General features: G+C 40.3%; 1 protein-coding gene across 4 annotated transcripts in view; it reads right to left on the bottom strand.

Moving 5' to 3' along the window:
• Positions 1-14,657, bottom strand: part of LOC118386201 (nectin-1) — a 38,960-nt gene that overhangs the window by 11,557 nt on the left and 12,746 nt on the right. For all 4 annotated transcript variants that reach the window (XR_004826164.2, XM_035773732.2, XM_035773734.2 and 1 more), the window contains exons 2-5: positions 10,559-10,645; positions 9,647-9,994; positions 5,733-6,038; positions 1,890-1,992 (exon numbers count right to left, since the gene is read on the bottom strand). Coding sequence is in view for 3 of the 4 variants with exons in the window: in XM_035773732.2 (XP_035629625.1) it covers positions 1,890-1,992; positions 5,733-6,038; positions 9,647-9,994; positions 10,559-10,634 (833 nt within the window). In the remaining variant the exon portion in view is untranslated. The remainder of the gene's footprint in view (positions 1-1,889; positions 1,993-5,732; positions 6,039-9,646; positions 9,995-10,558; positions 10,646-14,657) is intronic.

The raw sequence follows: 14,657 nt of genomic DNA, 5'->3' as shown, positions 1-14,657 counted from the left end.
ACAGTATGGAGCTACTATTCAAAAAAGAGGGACGGTTGTATTCTAGCTTGAAATATACTTCTTCATGTTATCATACTAAAACTTATTGATTACTTTACATGTATAAGGAATATGTCGGGGTCAATGAATAACAACTTTAATATGTACATACTCAAAAACAGCAGCTCCTTGCTGTATTCGTTGAGTCTCTCTCTAGTCATGGGTTTAAAAGTTTTCAAATCTCACATGATCAATTCTGCTGTGCGTTCGAGGCTTCTTTTTACACTCTAAGGCGTGACAAAACTGCAGACACAGTGATCTGAATGGTCAGCGGTACGCCTATAGGTGCAATTGATTTGCTCTTTGGACTTGCTTGGTAGGCAGAGTTTTACCTTCAAACATATGAAATAGTTCAAAATGGGAACACTTTGCCTTCTCAACGCTCGGGCCACTAAATCAAATGCACTTATCACCAACAGCATGAAATGAAAAAATAAACATTGGATTGCAAGAGTGTGCAAAGCTGTCACCAAGGCAAAGGGTGGCTACTTTGAAGAACCTCATCTAAAATATATTTTGATTTGTTTAACACTTATTTGGTTACTACACAACTCCATATGTGTTTTGTCATAGTTTTGATGTCTTCACTATTATTCGACAATGCAGAACATAGTAAAAATAAAGAAAAACCCTGGAATGAGTATGTGTCCAAACTTTTGACTGACACTGTATGTACAGTATATATATACACACATATAAAAAAATATATATATGGGGGTTTGAAAACTTTTTGACAATTATATTGATGGAAGCTTCAATTTAACTTCAATATTAAAGATGATCTATCCCCCCCACCATTTATTGATATATTTTTTTAAAGATACAGGTGTCCTTCCTAACTTCGTTGCTGGAGAGTGAGGAAACCGCTCAAGGATTTCATCATGAGGACAATGGGGACTTTACAACAGTTACATAGCTTAATGTCTGTGATAGGAGATGGATGGATGGATCAACAACATTATAGTTACTCCACAATACAAACCTAATTGACAGAGTGAAAAGAAGGAAGTCTATACAGAATACAAATATTCCAAAACATGCATCCTGTTTGCAATAAGGCACTAAAGTAATACCTAAAAAAATGTGGCAAAGCAATTCACTTTTTGTCCTGTATACAAAGTGTTATTGGATTTGCCCCAAACATACAACACATTACTGAGTACCACTCTCCGTATTTTTAAGCAGAGTTGTGGCTGCATCATGTTATGAGTATGCTTGTAATCGTTAAGGACTGGATAAAAAAGAAACCGAATGGAGCTAAGCACAGGCTAAATCCTAGAGGTAAAAACCTGGTTCAGTCTGCTTTCTACCAAACACTGGGAGATTAATTAATCTTTCAGCAGCACAATTACCTCAAACACAAGGAAAATCTACACTAGAGTTACTTACCAAGAAGACAAGCTAAGTTAAAGGTTTGACTTAAATCTACTTGAAAATCTATGGCCAGAATGTGAAAATAGTTGTCTAGCAATGATAAATAACCAATTTGAGCTTAAACAATTTATAAACAATAATGGGCAAATGCTGCAAGATCCAGGTGTGAAAAGCTCTTAGATACTTAACCCAGAAAGACTCACAGCTTTAATTACTGCCGAGGTGATTCTAACATGTAATTCTAACACTAAGGGGTGGAAAAACTTAAATAAGATATTTATGCATTTAATGTTCAATACATTTGCAAAAATTACTAAATACATGTTTTCACTTTATCATTATGGGGTATTGTGTGCAGAAGAACATAAATACATTTAATCCATTTTGAATTCATGCTGTAACAACAAGATGTGGAATAAGTCAAGGCTTCTGAATACCTTCTAAAGGCACTGTAGGTGTGTGAAAGCATAGGCTACCTGGTCCAGGTGTAGATGGCTTTTGGGTTGCTGTCTGCTACACATAGGAACACTGTGGCTGGGCTGGCCTCACTAAGAGTAATGTTCACTGTCTGAGGTGGATCTATGGAGAGGGAGAGAGAGAGGCATGAGTGTATGTTATGCAAATTGATGGAAAGTGGTGTTGGGGGAAAAAACATACAACATTACAAAACCCATGTACACAAACAAGTGCGCATTTAAAATTGGCAACACACACATTTCTTTCCACAGGAACGTGGGAGGAGACAGGGATGCCTTATTTACAGTTGAAAATTTACATACACCTTAGACAAATACATTTAAACTGAGTTTTTCACAATTCCTGACATTTAATCCTAGTAAAAATTCCCTGTCTTAGGTCAATTAGGATCACCACATTATTTTAAGAATGTGAAATGTCAGAATAATAGTAGAGAGAAAGATTTCTTTCATCACATTCCCAATGGGTCAGACGTTTACATACACTCAATTAGTATTTGGTAGCATTGCCTTTAAATTGTTTAACTTCTCCCTCATGATGCCATCTATTGTGTGAAGTGCACCAGTCCCTCCTGCAGCAAAGCACCCCCACAACATGATGCAGCCACCCATGTGCTTCATGGTTGGGATGGTGTTCTTCGGCTTGCAATCATCCCCCTTTATCTTACCAACATTACGATGGTCATTATGGCCAAACAATTCTATTTTGTTTCATCAGACGAGAGGACATTGCCCCAAAAAGTACGATATTTGTCCCCATGTGCAGTTGCAAACCGTAGTCTGGCTTTTTAATGGCGGTTTTGGAGCAGTGGCTTCTTCCTTGCTAAGCGGCCTTTCAGGTTATGTCGATATAGGACTCGTATTACTGTGGATATAGATACTTTTGTACCCGTTTCCTCCAGCATCTTCACAAGGTCCTTTGCTGTTGTTCTGGGATTGATTTGAACTTTCCTCACCAAAGTATGTTCATGTCTAGGAGACAGAACACGTCTCCTTCCTGAGCGGTATAACGGCTGCGTGGTCCCATGGTGTTTATACTTGCGTACTATTGTTTGTACAGATGAACGTGGTTCCTTCAGGCGTTTGGAAAATGCTCCCAAAGATGAACCAGACTTGTGGAGGTCTACAATTATTTTTCTGAGGTCTTGGCTGATTTCTTTTGATTTTCCCATGATGTCAAGCAAAGAGGCACTGAGTTTGAAGGTAGGCCTTGAAATACATCCACATCCACAGGTACACCTCAAATGATGTTGTAAACTTCCAATTTCAACTGTACATAAGTATTCAGACCCTTTGCTATGAGACTCGAAATTGAGCTCAGGAGCATCCTTGTTCCATTGATCATCCTTGAGATGTTTCTACAACTTGATTGGAGTCCACCTGTGGTAAATCCAATTGATTGGACATGATTTGTTAAGGCACATCCCTGTCTATATAAGGTCCCACAGTTGACAGTGCAAGTCAGAGCAAAAACCAAGCCATGACGTCGAAGGAATTATCCGTTGAGCTCCGAGACAGGACTGTGTCGAGGCACAGATCTGGGGAGGGGCAAAAAAAATGCCTGCTGTATTGAAGGTCTGCAAGAACACAGTGGTCTCCATAGTTCTTAAATAGAAGGAATTTGAAACCACCAAGACTCTTTGTAGAGCTGGCCACCCAGCCAAACTGAGCAATTGGGGGAGAAGGGCCTTGGTCAGGGAGGTGACCAAGAACCCGATGGTCACTCTTACAGAGCTCTAGAGTTCCTCTGTGGAGATGTTAGAACCTTCCAGAAGGACAACCATCAGCACTCCACCAATCAGGCCTTTATGGTAGAGTGGCCAAACAGAAGCCACTCATCAGTGAAAGGCACATGACAGCCCACTTGGAGTCTTCCAAAAGACACCTAGAGGACTCTCAGACCATGAGAAACAAGATTCTGAACTCTTTGGCTTGAATGTCAAGCATCACGTCTGGAGGAACCTGGCACCATCCCTATGGTTAAGCATGGTGGTGGCAGCATTATGATGGGGGGATGACTAGTCAGGATCGGAAGAAAGATGAAGGGAGCAAAGTAGAGGGATCCTTGATGAAAACCTGCCCCAGAGCGCTCGGGACCTGAGATTGGGGCGAAGGTTCGCCTTCCTACAGGACAACAACCCTAAGAAAACAGCCAAAACAACGCAGGAGTGGCTTTGGGACAAGTCTCTGAATGTCATTGAGTGGCCAAGCCAGAGCCCGGACTTGAACCCGATCTAACATCTCTGGAGACACCTGAAAATAGCTGTGCAGTGACTCTTCCCCATCCAACCTGACAGCTTGAGAGGGTCTGCAGAGAAGAATGGGAGTAACTCCAAAATACACGTGTGCCAAGGTTGTATACCAAAGGTACTTCAATAATTGGGGCGGCAGCGTAGCCTAGTGGTTAGAGCGTTGAACTAGTAACCGGAAGGTTGTGAGTTCAAACCCCCGAGCTGACAACGACAAATCTGTCGTTCTGCCCCTGAACAGGCAGTTAACCCACTGTTCCCAGGCCATCATTGAAAATAAGAATATGTTCTTAACTGACTTGCCTGGTTAAATAAAGGTAAAATTAAAATTAATTAAAAAGAAAGTACTGAGTAAAGGATCTGAATACTTAAGTAAATGTGATATTTAATTATTTTTGTATATTTGCAAACATTTCTAAAAACCTGTTTTTCCTTTTTCATTATGGGGTATTGTGTATAGATTAATTAGGGGAAAAATGTATACATTATAGAATAAGGCTGTAACGTAACAAAATGTGGAAAAAGTAACAGGGTCTGAATACTTTCCGAATGCACTGTGTATATCAAGGAATTGGTGAGGACACTAGAACAGTCTGCAGCACCCGGGCTCACCCTACTAGAATCTGAAGTTAAATGTCTACTGTTTGCTGATGATCTGGTGCTTTTGTCCACAACCAAGGATGGCCTAGAGCATCACCTATATGTTCTGCACAGATTCTGTCAGACCTGGGCCCTGACAGTGAATCTCAGTAAGACAAAAAGAATGTTCCAGTTGCCAGGACCACAAATACAGACACCACAATCTATACACACACCTAAAAAAACTATACATACCTCGGCTTAAACATTACCGCCACAAGTAACTCCCACAAAGCTGTGAACGATCTGAGAGACAAGGCAAGAAGGGCCATCTATGCCATCAAAAGGAACATAAAATTCGACATCCCAATTAGGAACTGGCTAAAAATACTTGAATCAGTTGTAGAACCCATTGCTTCATGGTTGTGAGATCTGTGGTCCGCTCACCAACCAAGAATTCACAAAACACCAAATTGAGAATCTGCATGCAGAATCCTGCAAAAATATCCTCAGTGTACAACATAAAACACCAACTATGCCTGCAGAGCAGAATTAGGACGATATCCGCTAAATATCTAAATCCAAAAAAGCAACACAATTAAATCATGAGAAAACTAAAAGAAAGTTCTTTCCAATGTGTCAAGAAGTTAACAAAATAACAGAGCAAACTAGAATGATATTTGGCCCTAAACAAGAAGTACACAGTGACAGAATACCTGACCACTGTGACTGACCCCAAATTAGCGAAAGCCTTGACTATGTACAGACTCAGTGAGCATAGCCTTGCTATTGAAAAAGGCAGCCGTAGGCAGACCTGGCTCTCAAGAGAAGACACTGCCCACAAAAAGAGGTAGAAACTGAGTTGCACTTCCTAACCTCCTGCCAAATGTGGTCAGGGCAGAAGCCACAGAACAGGCTCCATGGGTAGAGTAGAGGCCTACCACCCACACCCACCTACACACATTAGAGGTGCTACTAGGCCCACAGCCAGTGAAGGCAGAGAGTTCATACTTACAGTTGATGTTGATTGTGTAGGCCAGGGTCCTCTCTGTTGCCAGGGCAGACTGGTTGACCACACACGGAACCTGCTGCTGATTGGCTGCTCTGGTTGGCACCCCGAGCAGGTGGCTGACAACCGTGGTGGTGCCGTTGGCGTGCTGGGTGGAGTTGGTCACCGTCCTCACCAAACTGCCGAATGCATCAGTGTTCCACCTCACTTCTGCCTGTGGCTTGGCACCAGCAGCCAAACAGGATGCCAAGACAACCTCATTCTCTCCAATGACAGGAGGGACATCGACTGTAACACTCATCACTGGAGGTACTATGACCAGCAAACAAACAAATAGAGAACAGAAAATATGAACTAGTTGTACATTTCAGTGAAAAAACAAACACACAGCCAGTCATGTGAAACTTATTCAAATGCTCATGTTGCAATAAGCATCATTAGTATCTACACATTTACTGTACAGCAAATCCTGTTTAAACTCACCGTCTGGTGTGAGGTACCGGCACCGGAAATATTAAGTTTCACAGGGTGGTGAAAGTGCAAGGTGATGAGCTTGATGCTGCTTTCTAACAAATATCAAGGATCTTATTCTGGTGAAATGATAATCGATGCTTGTCTGCCTTTTTACAAATATTCCAGCTCTTATCCATAATAATCTCATCATGCACACTAGACATCCCTCACAATATCTGCGAGCTAGAGCACAAATGTTAAGACCAGAGTAGGTACATTTTAACAACAGTTTTCTGACAAAACTATCAGTAGAGTTGAAAATGCGATGGAAACAAATGTAACTTTTGATGTTTATTCGACACATGAAAATTTAAGCGAAAAAGTACATTTTGTGTGCACTGTCATCATCATGCACTGATTTGTATTTGCAACATGCAAATTTGGTGGAAACACACCACTGGTGGGAAAATGTGCATATTTTATAGGGATTCTAAAATATTCACATGAAAATCTGTCGCCAATTGGATGGAAACCTTAAACTACAGAGACACAAAAAGCATGTTTCATTTCCACAGAAAAGTACAAAACACTAAACCTGTAACACATTCTTCTTCTGAGAAATGAAGGCTATTCCATGCAAGAAATTGCCAAGAAACTGAAGATCTCTTACAACGCTGTGTACTACTCCCTTCTCAGAACAGCACAAACTGGCCCTAACCAGAATAGAAAGAGGAGTGGGAGGCCTGAGCAAGAGGACAAGTACATTAGAGTGTCTAGGTTGAGGAACAGACGCCTCACAAGTCCTCAACAAGCAGCTTCATTAAATTAGTACCCATAAAACACCAGTCCAAATGTCAACAGTGAAGAGGTGACTCTGGGATGCTGGGGTTCTAATTTACTTGTCCTCTTGCTCAGTTCTGCACCAGGGCCTCCCACTCCTCTTTCTATGCTGGTTAGCTTCTGATAGGCTTATTGACATCATTTGAGTCAATTGATTTCAAGGCCTACCTTCAAACTCAGTGCCTCTTTGCTTGACATTATGAGAAAATCAAAAGAAATTAGCCAAGACCGCACAATTTTTTTCGTAGACCTCCACAAGTCTGGTTCATCCTTGGGAGCAATTTCCAAGGTACCACGTTCATCTGTACAAACAATAGTATGCAAGTATACACACCATGGGACCACGCAGCCATCATACCGCTCAGGAAGGAGACGATGCTGGCCCAATTGCGCGCCGCCCTATGGGACTCCCAATCACAGCCGGATGGGATTCAGCCTGGATTCGAACCAGGGACTGTGGTGTCGCCTCTTGCACTGAGATGCAGTGCCTTAGACCGCTGCGCCACTCGGGAGTAAAAGGTACTCTTATGTAAAAGGTACTCTTATGTAAATGTGAAATTTCCGTTGTGTGTAAATTGATGAGGGAGAAAAAAACTATTGAATCCATTTTAGAATAAGGCTGTAACTTAACAAAATGTGGAAAAATTAAAGGGGTCTGAATACTTTCCAAATGCACTTTATATGCACATATTGGTCTCAATGACCTCATACTCCTGCACATCAACTCGGTACTGGTGCCCCGTGAATATAGCCAAGTTATTGTTACTCATTGTGTATTTATCATTATTACGTGTTACCACTTTTCTATTATTTATCTATTTTATTTGTATCTGTATTGTTGGGAAGGGCCCGTAAGTAAGCATTTCACTGTTACTTCATAACCAACAGGTGTAGACTGTGTCAAATAAAATAGGATCTTATCTAAAAGTATAGCAATTCTATACCTAAACTGACCTTTCTACAATTTTGATTCAGTAGGTATCAGTTTTGAACTGATGGATTCAGTCATAGTTAAATGTCAAGTCATTTCAAAAGTAAGTGAAAGCAGATACTTATACTTGAAAATGTATTCTAAGTGAAAGAGTGATTTGGTGCAGTGAACAAATTATTTTGTGTATTTGTTTGTCAATTAAAAATAGACTTTTGCAACATAAGCCAACATAATTTGATGATTAAAAAAAATCTGTTTAGATTTTTTTGCTAATAGTTTATACCTGAAAATTGCACCAAAGTGATAGAAAGAAATTGGTATGCAAATTCGGTTTTGGATGACAGGTTAGTCAAATACTGTATTGAATATTATATTTACTATCTACTATTCAGCACTTCAAAAATAACAGTTTTGTAATGTGTATCTTGTATCTTTTGCAGTGAGCCTATCATTATCTGTTGTATTGGTGACAAAACAAAATGTTCCCATGGTATTTCATAGAAAACTTAAGATTTTGCATGAATGACTCGGGGGTAAAAGTTGTGTTCAATAAAAATAAATAAAAAGGTTCTGATCATAAGATAGGGAGCATTACAAGTGTCATCACCTTACAGTTTTGAACTTAAGACTTTTGAAGAAATACTACTTACATCTGAAAATTGTATATTAATATATGCTGTTTAGTAGACACTTTTATCCAAAGTGACTGACAGTCAAGCAAAAATGGTTTACTCCTAAGATTAAGTTAACGTGGCCGTGGCTTGCTACATAAACGCAGGCAGACAGGCGTCGAGGCATTCAGTCACTGTTCGATTGAACGTTAGAATGGGCAAAACGAGTGACCTAAGCAACTTTGAGGATGGTATGATCGGCGGTGCCAGGAACGCCGGTTCCAATATCTCAGAAACTGCTGGCCTCCTGGGCTTTTCACACAAGACAGTGTCTAGGGTTTACCGAGAATGGTGCAACCAACAAAAAACATCCAGCCCATAGCAGTCCAGTGGGAGAAAACAGCTCATTGATGAGAGGTCGAAGGAGAATGGCAAGAATCCTACAAGCTAACAGGCGGGCCACAAACAGGCAAATAACGGCGCAGTACAACGCACCACTCATCCATCGGTCCTTGTTACGGATGGGGTACTGTAGCAGACGACCACACCCGACACACCAACACACCAACACCCGACACACCAACACTTGACAATTGAGGAGTGGAAAAATATCACCTGGTCTGACGAATCCCGGTTCCTATTGCATCATGCTGATGGCAGAGTCAGAATTTGGTGTAAGCAGCATGAGTCCATGGCCCCATCCTGCCTGGTTTCAACGGTACAGGCTGGTGTCGGTGGTGTAATGGTGTGGGGCATTTTTTGATACCAATTGAGAAACGTTTCCATTCCCCGAATACTTCAGGCTGTTTTGGAGGCAAAGGGTGGTTCGACCAGGTACTAGATGGATGTACCTAATAAACTGACCACTGAGTATATTGAGAGTTGATGTGCTCTCGTTACAACGTCGGTGGTACGTAAGAGGATATTGGTTAAAAAAAAACAAAGAACAGAAATGTGTAGATGAGGTCTCTGCTCTTACTTCACTTTAATAATGAACCCCTACCCACTTTCTGGTATTGATATTTCACACTCTTTCTACAATGTCAAAAGTAGAAACAGTGAGGCAAAGAAGGAAGTGTTCTTACCTAGCACAGTAAGAGGTATCTCTATACTGTATACTCCACTTGGGAAAACACTGAAGACGCATGTGAAGGTGCCTTCATCCAACAGTCTGGCAGCAGTTATTCGAATAGAACCAATGTTTTCTGTCTGGTTCCCAAAAAACTGGACTCTATTTTCCAATCCATTCGGTGAAATAAAGTCAGTAACCCCACTGGGATAAATAAGCAAGAAATTATGGTTCTCTGGTTCTTCCAGAGTCCTTTTCTGCCATGTTATCTGTTCAAGCTCCTCATCTGTCTCTAGCAGTCTGCAGGATAAGTCCACGTCCTCTCCCTGTACCACAGTCCTGCTTCCTCCAATCACCTGTATACCTTGAGAAAACATAGGTTCAAAAAACATTCAAAAATCTACCTGTAGAATAGATGTTTAAACTAAAAAATATCAATAATAATTTACAGAAATGGTACCTAAACATACACAAATAAGAATTGTTACTATATAGCTGTGCTTGTGAAATATGATCTCCTATTGATGCAGACATTTGTGTACGACTATTGCAAAAACGTATTGGACCTTAATCCCATTTGGGCAGCCCTAGTCAGAGATGGCCAAAGCATATTCAGATCTGTGCCCAGTACAGGCTGAAGCTACGTAGTGAATATAGTATTCGAATAATAAGCTAAAAACATTTGACTCTGTTCATACCGTTATTCAAGAGTAAGATATTCAAGACATTCCAGATGTTTGTGCATGTTCATCACGTCTCAAAACATAGTGAACATACTGAGCTGGTGTGTGTGTCTTGTTGTTTCCTAAAAGGACAAGGTCTAGAATGATGGGAGTGTGTGTTTGGTGTGTTATTGCCTGCCCAGTGTCAAAAATAAAAAACTTGAGATCAATAGTGTGAGATTTTATGACATAAATCGGAAACCTACTTTCTGAATTCCTGTGGATTACGAGTAGAATCACACAGCATAGAACAGCTTCCGTGACATGCTTTGCTCTTCTCATTGCAACGGTCACTAGGAAAAATGGAATTATAGAATTATATTACATTCTGATGTAATGTTGTTGCAATTGTTGATAACTAACTGTTGTGCTCTACTACACCCCCTTCCACTTTTCACATTTTGCTGCCTTCCATTTTTTCCAACATTTGAGGGAAATAATTATCCTACAGATCTACACAACCTACTCCACATTTTGAAAGTGAAAGAAAGTATAGAAAATGTCCCCCCCACCCCCACAAAAAAATGAAATATCATACATACTTTGCACAACTCTAAGGGCAACATGCTGTATAAACGTGCCTTCAGAAATGATTCACAACCCTGGACTTTTTCCACATTTTGTTGTGTTACCACCTGAATTTAAAATTGATAAAATGCCAATGTTTTTTGTCACTGGCCTACAAGCAATACCCCATAATGTCAAAGTGGAATTGTGTTTAGACAGTTTTACAAATTAATTAAAAATGAAAAGCTGAAATGTCTGAAGTCAATAAGTATTGTTATGGCAAGCCTAAATAAATTCAGGAGTAAAAATGTGCTTAACAAGTTACATACAGTGCATTTGTTAAGTATTTAGACCCCTTCACTTTTTCAAAATTGTGTTACAGCCTTATCCTAAAATGTAATAAATATCCCCCCAATCTACACACAATACGAATAATGACAAAGGGAAAGCAGGTTGAGAAATGTTTGCTAATTTATTAAAAATAAAAAACAGAATAATTTTACATTAGTATTCAGACCCTGTTTCTACAGTTGGAGAACCATCTCAAGGATGATCAATGGAAACTGGATGCACCTGAGCTTATTTTTGAGTCTCATAGCAAAGGGTTGCTATGAGACTCAAAAATAAGCTCAGGTGCATCCAGTTTCCATTGATCATCCTTGAGATGGTTCTACAACTGTAGAAACATGTTCTACAACAGAGGTGGGCAAACTTTTTGACTCGCGGGCCACAATGGGTTCTAAAATTTGACAGAGGGGCCGGGCCAGGAGCATTTGGAGGGAGTGTTTGGGCCGGATATACTAAAGCATTAAATGTAGTGTGTGCAAACCTCATAGCACAGTAAGAACACTACAACCCAATTTATTAACTGTCTTTCAAATGTGAAAAATAGCCCTTATCAGTTAATAAATTTGTCTCAAGGAATATGCAAGATATGGCATTTACATACTATTTCGCAGATACTGGGAGGAGGAAATGTAAATAGATTAAAATAACATACGCACTGTGATTTATCAAGATTGCGTCTGTTTTTAATACGTTTCAATCGAAGGTGCACAGTTAAAGAAATCAACATTTATTGAAAAATGGAATCACTTTCAACATTCAAAACATATTATTACACAACGAAATACTCAAGCTCAATAATATCTACTTGTGTTAAACTCCGCAAAATCATGGATGGATTGTCCTGACCGCGCGCTCTACAAACTCGCCACGGACGCCCTCGCCTTCACGCGCAAACAGTACACGTGTATCGTTGCCAAGCACACAGACATAGGCTGTATTAAATATCCTACCTGCAGCTGAAAATTTAAATTAAGAGCGATGTGCGGCGTGTTAATTAAGCTACTGTACCGCTGCTGTGCGTAAATGCGCATTGCTCTTAATTAAAAGACGCACTTCCAAACTTTCCATATGCATTTTTTCATTACACAGCAGAAAAACTCACCATTTCAGTGGGAACAGTGTTGTTGGTCTCCCTTTTTTGCCAGTGCATCAAAGTCTGGAGTTAGTTTTGTTGTGGCAATTCTCAGGACAGATCTGAGGTGTTGGTCAGTTAACTTGGATCTGTGATGGGCTTTTGTTGAGTCAAGTTCTGTTGACTCTGTAAATTAGCTTCCAACCTCTGAGCAGTAGCCGCCCGTTCTTGTGTTGACTGCTTGCTAGCATAGTTTGCATGCTTCGTGGCAAAGTGACGGCTGATATTGTACTCTTTGAAAACCGCAACAGCTTCTTGGCATATCAGACATACAGCCGTTGATCGGACTTCAGTGAATAAGTATTTTGTTGTCCACTCCTTATTAAACACTCGGCATTCGCTGTCCACTTTCCTTCTCTTTGGTCCGCTCATTTTCACAGAAGGGCTTAATGGTGACGTGAAACGAAGTGAAAATTAAAGTGAAATAAAGAGAAATACGCGCCACTCCAACAACGGTCAATGTGTTTTGAGTGCGCCGTCTATTGGGGAAACGTGGGCATTGCAGGGAAAGGGGAAAAAAGGAGGTTTTTACTATAATTTGGACAAATTCGGCGGGCCGGATTAAAAAGCCTAACGGGCCGTATGTGGCCCGCGGGCCGTAGTTTGCCCATGTCTGTTCTACAACATCCTTGAGATGAGTCCACCTGTGGTAAATTCAATTGATTGAACAGGATTGGGAAAGGCACACACCTGTCTATGTAAGGTGCCACAGTTGACAGTGCATGTCAGAGCAAAAACCAAGCCCTGAGGTCAAAGGAATTGTCCGTAGAGCTCCAAGATAAGATTGTGTCATGGCACAGATCTGGGGAGGGTACCAAAACGTTTCTGCTACACTGAAGGTCCCCAAGAACACAGTGGCCTCCATCATTCTTAAATGGAAGGAATTTGGAATCACCAAGACTCTTCTAAGAGCTGGCCCACCGACCAAACTGAGCAATCGCAGAAGAAGGGTCTTGGTCAAGGAGGTGACCAAGAACCCGATGGTCACTCTGACAGAGCTCCAGAGTTCCTCTGTGGAGATAGGAGAACCTTCCAGAAGGACAACCATCTCTGCAGCATTCCACCAATCAGGACTTTATGGTAGAGAGCCAGATGGATGCCACTCCTCAGTAAAAGGCAAATAACAGCCCGCTTGCAGTTTGCTAAAAGGCAAACCATCAGACCATGAGAAACAAGATTCTCTGGTATAATGAAAACAAGATTAATACCTATGTGAGAATGCTGTTCATTGACTACAGCTCAGCATTTAACACCATAGTAACCTCCAAAATCATCATCCACTTTAATAATGGAAATTGATGTAATCAATTTATCACTAGCCACTTGATTTAACGTTTAAATACCCTACATTACTCATCTCATATGTATATACTGTACTCTATACCATCTACTGCATCTTGCCATCTTGATGTAATTAAATGTATCACTAGCCACTTTAAACAATGCCACTTTATATAATGTTATCATACCCTACATTACTCATTTCATATGTATATACTGTACTCTATACCATCTACTGCATCTTGCCTATGCTGTTCGGCCATCACTAATTTATATATTTTTATGTACATATTCGTATTCATTCCTTTACACTTGTGTGTGTATAAGTTAGTTGTTGTGGAATTGTTATGTTATATTACTTCTTAGATATTACTGCATGGTTGGAACTAGAAGCACAAGCATTTCACTACACTCCCATTAACATCTGCTAACCATGTGTATGTGACAAATACATTTGATTTGATCTGATTGGACGCTGCATACAGGTTGCTGGCTCAGGACTCAGGTCTCTCGGTAGAAGTGGTGCGGACAGGGCCGTATTGAACAACATTTCTTTAGCCGGTTAGAGGGGGTTTGAGGTACACACACTGTTCGGTCCAACTTTCTCTTTCATGCATTAAGACAGATACAGTGGGGCAAAAAAGTATTTAGTCAGCCACCCATTGTGCAAGTTCTCCCACTTAAAACAATGAGAGAGGTCTGTAATTTTCATCACAGGTACACTTCAACTATGAAAGACAAAATGAAAAAAAAAATCCAGAAAATCACATTGTAGGATATTTTATGAATTTATTTGCAAATTATGTTGGAAAATAAGTATTAAGTAATAGTAGTAAACTATTGTGTTATATTCTCCTACATTCAATTCACATTTACACAAACTTCAGAGTGTTTTCTTTCAAATGGTACCAAGAATATGCATATCCTTGGTTAAACCTCTTAGAGCTACCCCCCTACTTTTTTCAACACATAAACATGACCTATTGCCGTTTACCTCAGCTCATTGGCTATCTACCCAGCTAGATTTCAAGACGATC

This window comes from Oncorhynchus keta, chromosome 7 (assembly GCF_023373465.1).
Source record: "Oncorhynchus keta strain PuntledgeMale-10-30-2019 chromosome 7, Oket_V2, whole genome shotgun sequence".
Classification (NCBI taxonomy): Eukaryota; Metazoa; Chordata; class Actinopteri; order Salmoniformes; family Salmonidae; genus Oncorhynchus; species Oncorhynchus keta.
Note: the sequence above shows the minus strand (reverse complement) of the source record. Positions and strands in the feature narration are given on the sequence as shown.